This window comes from Rhagoletis pomonella, unplaced genomic scaffold, assembly GCF_013731165.1.
Source record: "Rhagoletis pomonella isolate Grant_MI unplaced genomic scaffold, Rhpom_1.0 Rhpom_scaffold_00015, whole genome shotgun sequence".
Classification (NCBI taxonomy): domain Eukaryota; kingdom Metazoa; phylum Arthropoda; class Insecta; order Diptera; family Tephritidae; genus Rhagoletis; species Rhagoletis pomonella.
In genome coordinates, this window is record NW_023458569.1 from 2,778,117 (window position 1) to 2,788,826 (window position 10,710).

The 10,710-nt window shown below is 41.0% G+C and overlaps 1 protein-coding gene across 1 annotated transcript; it reads left to right on the plus strand.

Annotated features, from left to right (window-relative positions):
• Window positions 1–6,435: 6,435 nt before the first annotated feature.
• Window positions 6,436–6,837, plus strand: LOC118749380 (the record flags this gene model as incomplete). Its single annotated transcript, XM_036484178.1, is given in 1 exon segment — window positions 6,436–6,837. A coding segment is annotated over 1 exon segment (321 nt), but the record flags the coding sequence as incomplete, so codon positions are not given.
• Window positions 6,838–10,710: the final 3,873 nt, after the last annotated feature.

Here is a 10,710-nt window from a genome sequence, read left to right on the forward strand (position 1 = left end):
TAAATTTTCATTTAAAAAACGGCCTCGAGCTCTATATAAATTGTTGAATGAAATCTTTTTTAAGTATTGGGTACCGAGTATTCAGCACATCACTACCTGTTTCACAAATTCGGGGCACGAAATGTGGTTTTTGCGTTCCCGTACTTCGGAATTATGTTCCATTTTTGAGAGTAAACTTTTCGCTTATTCTCTAATTACCGGATCCGGTCAGGATTGTTAGGGAAAGAACCCATCTTTGCACGTAGACATACATTCCATAAAGTGAACGTAGTATGTCGGTCAGCATTCGGACTTCACTGCAATGGCAGTAGATCTACTACGTTTTTTTAGCGAGATTGTATTTTCTACTGCGTGTTTTTTTCAAATCTATTGCATTTTTTACCACCACTTGAATTATTACATCTTTTAAAAAGCAAAAAAAAATATATATTTGTCGACAGAAAATATACACCCCTATTCTGCAACTCTTTCGTAATTGGATTTTGCTACGAATCGTAGAAATAGTATGCTGCAATCCGAATCGTATTTTCGAACTTTCGAAATTCGTAACAATGGCATGCCTAAAAGCGAACGAGTAAGCTTTTTTGCGTAATTTTGTACGAAAAAAATTCTGTGTCGGAGGCGAAATAAAAGATGTAAATCGATGTGTGTTTACAAGAAATATTGGTGGTGTTCATTTAAACAGATAAATTCGCCTTTCGCATATACGTATATTTTTATCCACTGCTTTATATAAACGAGAAAAACAAAATCTTTGTTGCCCCTTATTGAGGAACTTGGGTCCGGTTTAGTTATTTGTACAATGATTTTCGGTTGCTGTGTCCAAACGCATAAACCGAATCCAAAAACTTTAACATACACGTGTAATCAAAGGATTAAGCTTTTATTTAAAATAAATGTTTCAAATTTCCGACCACTAGCTTATTAATAAATTCGGTTTAGACTATGCGCTTTTTTGCAAATTTCGATATGGGTTTTGCGCAAAAATACTGTGCATGGCGTAGCCGGAGTGATATGCACAAGAAATGTTATATACCTTTGACATGCGGAAGCCCCTCTTCCCGGCAACACAGAGAGGAGAATTCTACTTAGTAAGGGTTATAATTCCTAAGCGCGGCCGAAGGCAGAAGTAAGCGCAACAGGTGGTGGATCTAACAAAGTGCATGTTTTCAATGGCTTGGAAGAAGCTGTTATTGCATTAACTGGATTGAGAACCAGAACTTCAGGCATAGGAGGAGTTCTGGCTTGTGGTTCAACAATTCAACCAGAAGCTGGCATAGATGCGCCCATGGTTACTATGCCCGACAGCCCCGCATACCTTTGTGAATCCATTGTCATAGCGCCCTCTTACTCTGCTGCTATTATTGCATATGCATCAGAACCCATAATTTTCCTCAAAATATGTAAAATTAACCAATTTTACAATAAACAAACACATTATGAGTGTTTTTAAATTTCTTTTCCACTTTGTTTTCCTTCATTCAGCTATCTTCGAAAAACAACTGATAGCTGGCAACTCAAGTAGCACACTGGTGTATAACTTGATGTAAATTTGTGAATTTTGGTACAACTAATCAGATTTATACCAAAATTCGTTAATTTACACCAAGTTATACACCAGTGTGCTACTTGAGAATGCTGCACATGTTTCCGAAAGGGTTGCAGCATGTGGATTTTTCGTTTTTCGTTTGAGTCAGTGGAGGTGTTACCATACGTATTTGTATGTAAAATTTATTTTATTGTTAGTATAAAATGCAAAATCTAAAATCTACGGCGGTAAAATTCGTTTTACTGCGTTATATTTTTAAATTCACTGCGTGTTGGCGATAATCGTTAAATGTTCAAAGCTTAAGTTAGTTATGTTACATGTGTTACCCTGTCCTTAAGGACATTAATCGTAAGGGAAATTTATGAATTTGGCCCTTCTGGCAACTCCCCTTGCCTTGTGAAAATTTTACTTCATTTTGAATTCACCAAGCAGCGAGCAAGTAGGGAGGCGAAACAAAATTTCATTTAGGAAATAAAACTGCGCCGAAACGAATATCAACCTGTTTTATTCAAGTATCCCTAAAGCTGCAACATCTTTTATTTCATTTTTATTGGACATTGTCAACCTGCGAGGGTAAATGTGTTGTCTGATTGAACTGGTGTTCATGTTTAAGTTAATGTGACACGTGCGACATCCTGTAGCTCGTTTCTGTAAAAATTCTCTACCAAGGCGAATTGAGATATGAATTCGCCGCCCTGTTCTCTACTGCTAATGAGTAGTAGAGAATGACGTATATTCTCTACCAGTAGGGAAATAATCGGTAGAGAAAAGTTACAGAAACGAGCTACTGGAGTACGCTTCTATGAACACATATTTGGAGGTGAAGTAAAGGTCACCTTTTATTTCATTTTTATTGGACATTGTCGACCTGCGAGGGTAAACGTGTTGTCTCATTGGACCGGTGTTCATGTTTAAGTAAATGCGACACGTGCGACATCCTGGAGTACACTTCTATGAACACATACTTGGAGGTGAAGTGAAGTTGCATAGTTGCATCGAGGATTCCCTGGCCTGCATCGAACAGCTCGTCAGACAATAGTAGGCGAAGGGGTGAGTACCTGAAAATTGATTAGTGTAGTTATTGGGGGAGTCCGGTGTGGTGCGATAACGGTGGTCGGGAAAAAGACCCGTCATTACAACAACAAAGAGCTGCTAAAGGGCTATATAAAAAAAAAAAAAAAAAAAAAAAAATGCCGTTAACACGTTCAGCGTCAAATAGTCAGGGTACAGAAGAAAATAGCGGTAACGACGAATTAAATGCAACGATACGGGAACAAAATGCAACCGTACAGCAACAGTCGACAGCACTTGAACTGCAAATCAGTGCTATGGCAAGACAAATGGTTGAATTGCAAAATACGGTAGCGCGACTTTCAAACAATTCTAGCAATGAGCCGCCAAGTGTACGGTTGGGTGCGAGTAGCATGCCATCGGGGGCAAACGAAACAACAGGGGAAAACACCTCGATTGCCGAAACCCTAACAAATTTAAATCGAGTTTTAAGCAATTCCTCCGGTCAAGGTGCCGTTAAGAAATTATACGACTTACCGGAATTTGACGGGCGACCGGAGGACTGGCCAATGTTCCGCGAATCATTCCTCATGACAACTCAGGAATACCGTTATAATGAGCGACAGAATATGATAAGACTCCAAAAAGCCATCAAGGGGAAGGCGCGCGAGGTAGTCGAGTGTTTGCTCATTCATAACGATAATGTACCACAAGTTATTGAGGTGTTAGGGGAGCGTTTCGGTAGGCCAGAGTAACTTGTAAGGAGTCAAATTACGCGTATCAGGAGTTGTGCGCCAATCGCCGAAAATCGTTTAGACATAATGGTACCGTTTGCCACAAAAGTACAAAACTTATCCAAGTTTCTGGAAGCGGGTTGTGAACATCATATGGCTAACCCAACGCTTATGGAAGAGTTACTTTTAAAGTTGCCAATATCGCGAAGGTTTGAGTGGGCTCGCCATGCCATTACCATTACTTCGAGGGCGACGATCTGCCACTTTAGTGAATGGTTGCAGGGCGCTAGTGCTTGTGTCGTAAACGTTACATGCCTTAGTTTGAATCAAGAATCTAGATCAACCCAAGGAACAAATGAAGGAAAGATGAAATCCTTTCACGTTGGAGCGACTGGAACTGACCAGCAGAACAGCTGCGAATTGTGTACGGAGACACACCACCTACGAGAATGTAATCGCTTTGTAGAAATGGACGTCGAATCTAGATGGAGGGTTGTGCGGCAATGAAGGCTGTGCTTTAATTGTCTAGGTCGTGACCGTAGAAGCAACAAGTGTACCAAAAAACACAAATGCTCTGCGACGAACTGTTTGAAGAAAGTTCACGAATTGTTACACGCAGCCGAACAAAGAAATTCAAATGGTGCACGGCCTCAAGACGTATCAAGGCAACCAGTGTTTACTAAGGCGGTCGCTCAGCAAGAAATCGTAAATATGCTTTTCAGAATTTTGCCGGTGAAATTATATGCGAATGGTAGGGAGGTAACGTGTTACGCGTTTAATGATGAAGGCTCCGCAGTGACGTTGATGAACAAAAGATTGGCAGACCAGCTTGGCTTAAAGGGTAGCAAAGAAAAGCTGACACTGCAATGGTTTGGCAACAATTCCGTAACTCAAATGGTTTTACCAAGTAGTATTAAGATTTCAAGCCCTGATCCGAATAGCAGACGATTCTGCATGAAGAGCGTTAATGTAGTTGAGGAACTACAATTGCCAAAGCAAACGTTGAATGTGTCGGAGCTTCACTGGAAATATCGATACTCGAAACAGCTACCAATTGCCAACTACAAAGCGGTGGTACCAGAGCTGTTGATTGGTCTCGATAATGCGCATTTGGGTGTGGCAAAGCGGGTTGCTGCTGATGGAAGGCGTGGAGCCACAGTGGTACTGACGAAACTTGGTTGGGTACTTTATGGTCCAAGCAGAGCAAACTCCACATCTGTTAGTCACCATTCCTTATTTGCGCACATGAGCAGCGAATCGAATCTGGAACAGCTAGTAGAGGACTTCATCGCGAATGACAATAGGCAGGTCAGTGGCGTACACAATCACGTAGAGAGCGCGGCGATAGCGAGAGCCAACTATTTACTCAACACAACGACAGTTCGGAAGGGGCAACGATTCGAAACGGGTCTTCTATGGAAAAGTGATGACGTGGTTCTCCCGGATAGCAGGAGCATGGCAGAGAAGCGGCTCATGACACTGGAGCGAAAATTTAGCAACGATACAGATTTCCGAGAACAATACATGCACGTTATGGCTGAATACCAGCGAAAGGGCTACGTAAGGCGTTTGGGTGAGGCGAAGGCACAGGAGCGGGGCAGAAGAACCTGGTACTTGCCACATTTTGGAGTCCGCAGCGTAAACAAATCGGAAAAGCTGGGATTAGTATTTGACGCTGCAGCTGAAACAGATAGCGTTCCTCTAAATTCAGCCCTGCTAAGCGGACCTGACTTCGGTCAACCGCTAACGATGGTTTTAATGAAATTCAGGCAGAAACAAATTGGAGTTTGTGCAGACGTGGGAGAGATGTTCCATCAGGTGCGGATACAACGCCAGGATCAAGATGCACAACGGTTCCTATGGAGGAGGAAACCAGCGGACTACGTGATGATGGTGATGACATTTGGCGCGACTTGTTCGCCATGCTCAGCCCGGTTCGCTAAAAATAAAAATGCAAGAGAATTCCAGACGGTCTTCCCGGAAGCCGCAGATGCGATACTCAATAACCACTACGTCGATGACTACATTCACTGTTTTATGACTGAGGAAGAAGCTGTGCGTGTAACTAAGGAAGTAGTTTGGATACACAAGCAGGGTGGCTTCGAGTTGAAACGGTTTTTATCCAACCACGAATACGTAATTGAAATATTTAATGGTGGAGAAAGCGCCCCAACCTTGGTGAATCTCGATAGATCTCCTGAGGGTCAGCTTCAGCGGGTGCTCGGCATGTATTGGGATACCGCAAGGGATGAACTGAAATTTGCATTGTGGTTGGACAAAATGGATGTAAAATTGATGACAGGCGTCAGGAAACCCACAAAACGGGAAGCGTTGAGCATACCCATGTCGGTGTTCGACCCATTTGGTTTAGCAGCAGAATATTCGATAGTGGCAAAATTGATATTATAGACAGTATGGCGAGAAAAGGTAGGATGGGATAACGATATACCGGGTAAGGTCCAGATTTTTTACTTCAGAACGAATCCGAGTGGCCAGCAGTAGTGACCCACGCACGAACCCAAGAGGATCTCCGAGCAAAATTCGTATTTCACTTTTGCCTAAGTGACGATATATTTAAAAGATTTTCTTGTTTTATTCGTATGAAAAGAGTTATAGGATGGATATTACGATTTTGCAAAACCAGCCTGCAAAGGCATACAATTCTAAAGGAGTACGGGTATTTAACCGTCGCTTAATTAGGAGCATCGGAATTGCTAGTTTTCCGAGCGGTGCAAATGAGCGCGTATCCAGAAGAATATGAGACCCTGAGCGCGGGAAAACAACTTCAGCGTAGTAGTAAATTGTGGAAACTTACACCATATGTGGACGAAAAGGGAGTCATCCGCATAAAAGGTCGAATTGATGCGGCCGAAGCAATTCCTTTTCAGAGTCGTAGACCAATCATTCTTCCCAAGCAACACCACGTGACGGACTTGGTAGTTATGAGCTATCATCGTAGAACGAAACACCAGAATGAAGAGACCGTCATCCCTGAGATTCGTCGAAGGTTTTGGGTTTCCCACATTCGAGTAGCCGTGCGGCGCGCAGCCAAAATGTGCCAAACTTGTAAAATCAATCGAGCGCAACCGCAACCGCCGCTGATGGGCCAGATACCAGAGGATAGACTGACGCCTTTTCACGTGTTTAACGACGCGTGCTATACACTTGGAGATCGCCAAAGACCTCAGTACCGACACATGCTTGCTATGTATCCGGAATTTTATGAGCAGACGTGACACCCCGGTTCGCATACGATCCGATAATGCCACCAACTTTATTGGCGCAGACAAGGAATTACAGCGGCAAAATTCCAACTTCGTCAACGGCAAGATTGCTGATACCTTAGGGACTGAGCGCATAGAATGGATCTTTAATTGTCCACTGAATCCGCATGTAGGAGGCTGTTGGAAGAGACTAGTGCGCAGTGTCAAACGATCGATGGGACACGCACTATACAATGAGAACCTACAAGAGCACAGTTTGTATAGTCTTATGCGTGAAGCGGAAAATTTAGTCAATAGCCGCCCCCTAACACACATCCCAATGGAAACGCCCACCGACGAACCCATAACACCTAATCATTTTCTTATAGGTACCGCCAATTCGGAACAGACTCCTCATCCGCGAGAAGAAGAATGCAGAGTTTCCAGGAAGCAGTGGAGGCAGGTGCAACAAGCCCAGCATCGCTTCTGGAAAAAATGGTTGACCGAATACCTCCCCGATCTATGTCGGCGAACTAAGTGGTATCGTCCAGTTCAACCACTACGAGATGGCGACTTGGTCCTCTTGTGCGACAGCAATATACATCGGTCTAAGTGGCCCTTAGGAAGAATCATCCGCGTGTTCCCGGGGAAGGACGGTCAAGTCAGAGCCGCGGAAGTACAGACTCAAACTGGCGTATTTAAGCGACCGGCATGTATACTTGCAAAACTGGATGTTGGTGAATCTGACCAGATTTACGGTGGTCGGGATGTTGGCGATAATCGTTAAATGTTCAAAGCTTAAGTTATTTATGTTACATGTGTTACCCTGTCCTTAAGGACATTAATCGTAAGGGAAATTTATGAATTTGGCCCTTCCGGAGACTCCCCTTGCCTTGTGAAAATTTTACTTCATTTTGAATTCACCAAGCAGCGAGCAAGTAGGGAGGCGAAACAAAGTTTAATTTAGGAAATAAAATTGCGTTGAAACGAATATCAACCTGTTTTATTCAAGTATCCCTAAAGCTGCAACACTGCGGTTTACGAATTAAGTCCGAACAGTGATGTCGGTTCGAAGTATAGAACCGTTTCGTAAGTCATTTTCACTCGCTGGTTGTACTAAACTAAATACACTTTTAACTACTAAAAGATGCATTGTTCACATAACTTAATGTTAAATTCTAGAGGGAATACATTTTGTAATAAAATTTTAAATTCAAATTATGAATTCTACTGCATATTAGCCACCCTTTTTTTAGCCGAGTATCACCTACAATGGAATCCAAACTTTTTTTTGGGTGGCAGGCCAGTTGTAGGGTTCCGAGAATGGCTAAAAACTCTCCAAGTGTCGATTAATACGTGTTCGACAACTGCATGCGACGAAGTTGAACTACTAATTACGAATATTTGTAGATCAAGTCATTAACGGAAATAATTTTTTTTCATAAGAGCACTTAACATTGGCACTTCCAAATATAATAAATGCAATTTACAATTTTCGATGTGATTAAAATTTAACTTTTCCCATGCATCCCTGCACCATGGAATGTATGGCATTTGTGCGATCCACTTTTCATTTTTGTGGATCGCAAGCGGACATTCAGCCATACCTACACGCCTTAGTTTGTAAAGTTCACAGTTACAGAATCCTGTTTTATCCCCTGAACGAAAATTATTACGCCAAATACTTAGAGAATCTCCGCCTTAATTACAACTACACGCGATGAAGTTGAACTACTAATTACGAATATTAGTAGATCAAGTCATTAACGGAAAAAAATCATTTTCATAAGAGCACTTAACATTGGCACTTCCAAACATAATATATGCAATTTACAATTTTCGATTTAATTAAAATTTAACTTTGCCCATGCATCCCTGCACCATGGAATGTATGGCGGACATTCAGCCTATTTACACGCCTTAGTTTGTAAAGTGCAAATAATTGAGAATAATGACATTCACACTTACAGAATCCTGTTTTATCCCCTGAACGAATATTAATTACGCCAAATACTTAGAAAATGTCCGCCTTAATTACTCGCCACCCAACAATATTTCGTAATAGGAACAGCTGGTAAAATATGCCAATCTATTACAGTCTTTCCGATCACGTCAACGAACACGACGAACCTGCGGACCGAAATCTGAATCTTTCCGCCCGCCGCAGCAAACACCACAAGCGAGCCAACTTCGTCAGCAAAATAGAACGGTGGCAAGGTATTGCCAGTTAAGAGCGCCAGGTAGCTTCCGAAATAAACTCACAGACGAAATAATGCGCACACAAGTATTACGACCTATGACCTCTATTTCTCCACCGGCAGTTATCTAGGTCGAAGCAGGAGGAAGATTGCATCTTATTCGGGCCCTGATAGACGCATGTTCGCCGTCAACTATGATAGCGCGAGACCTTACGAGAGACCTTGGGTTAAAAACCCATCGAGTAGGGAACCAACGGGGCTGCCTTCTGTGTCTCAGAGAGAAGCACGGCGTTAACAAGAAAGTGGCAATTAGGGTGCTCACAGTTCTATATGACAGTATATTTTGCTTTGCTGCCTCTATGCTTAAGTGCACATTTAAGATACCTACCCCAAAATGCGCATCAAAAGCATTATTTTTAACATTTATAAGGAAACTGCTCCGATAGATGCATTCAACATACCTGCACATTGGCGATACGTGCCTTAAAAATTGTGCGACTAGTATCAATTATCAATGAAAGTATTACGTTTACCTGCACTGGCCCTACAATTACCTAATTTTACAACCTTTTATTTATTTTGCTCATCTCGCAGAACAACGAAAATGGCTTTCAATTTATGTAGTTATATAGATAATTAGATAACATTCGGTAAAAATTTCGCTTGCAGTAATTTCTACATGGTAAGTGCTCCGCCAATATTTGGTTTCATAGGGATTCGAATACCTTCCTCATTGAGTAGTAAAGAAAATTCGCTTAAGTGCCTTTTTCGGTTACGTGCACAAGTTTTTCGGGCAAAGGAGGATGTGCAGCTAAGCAAAATATGCTGTATCTACTGTGTTAATTTTGCCCCTGGTAACTTTAAAACATTTTACCATGTGGTAACTTTGTTTGTTGTTGGTTCCCATACTAATTAGAGATAACACCTTTGGGCAAAATTACTCGACTTTGTCTCATGTTTATGTTTTGTGTTAAACTGGCATCTATCGCTGCTTGTACATACATACATGAATTTCGCTTTGGGCGCAGCGCTGCTTGTACATAAGTTTCGCTTTGCGCCTGCCCGAAGCTGGCAAAGGTTCTTTTTTTACAACGCTTTTATCAACTTGCAATGGATCCAGAAACTTTCATGTTGTGTGTCCGACACCAAAGCAAAGCTTTGAAAAGTTCCTATAAAAAAGCATAGTGCATAGGGCGACAGCTGTAGTGAATAGGGCGAGGTAGATGACATCTAGATGTCGCCCTATGTACTACGTTTGCTACAGCGGAAATAGACGACACGCCATTTCTTTAAATAAAATTAATTGGTGCTCGTTTGTATGTACATACATATGTAAATGCATGTGTGTGCACCTTTCTATTAATATCGTTGAATTATTTTAATATCTATTGCAAACTTTTATTCAGACAGGACTAATAAGTAGAAAATAAATAATATAAAAAAACCTTTTTAATATACAACGCTTTTATAAATGGACTAAAAAGTAGAAAATAATATTTCTCAGTCCCATAGAATTTGTTTTGATAACTTTTGATTTTGAAATTTTAGCAAAAGTCATTATAAACAATCTATGAAATTGAATATGAAAAGCGTGGGGCGCATGTAATATACTTGAATTGATATGAAAAGTAATAGATGTATGTATGTATGTGGGTATATGAATAACGACCGCTTAAAATCGATTTCAAAGTTCTACTTTCGCTGTAGAAATTTTAAGTCTACGTTATGTAGTTTGACTATTGTCAATTAAATCGAATGTTTTGTATTGCATGCGCTCCACGTTTTTCATTTTCAATTTCATAGATTGTTTATAATGGCTTTTGCTAAAATTTCAAAATCAAAAGTTATCAAAACAAATTCTATGGGACTGAGAAATATTATTTTCTACTTTGTAGTCCATTTATAAAAGCGTTGTATATTAAAAAGTTTTTTTTATATTATTTATTTATTTTTGCGCTGTGCTAGCTTAGTATAAAAAAGAGAAGAGAGAATAGAGAGAAATATGTATGTGGTTT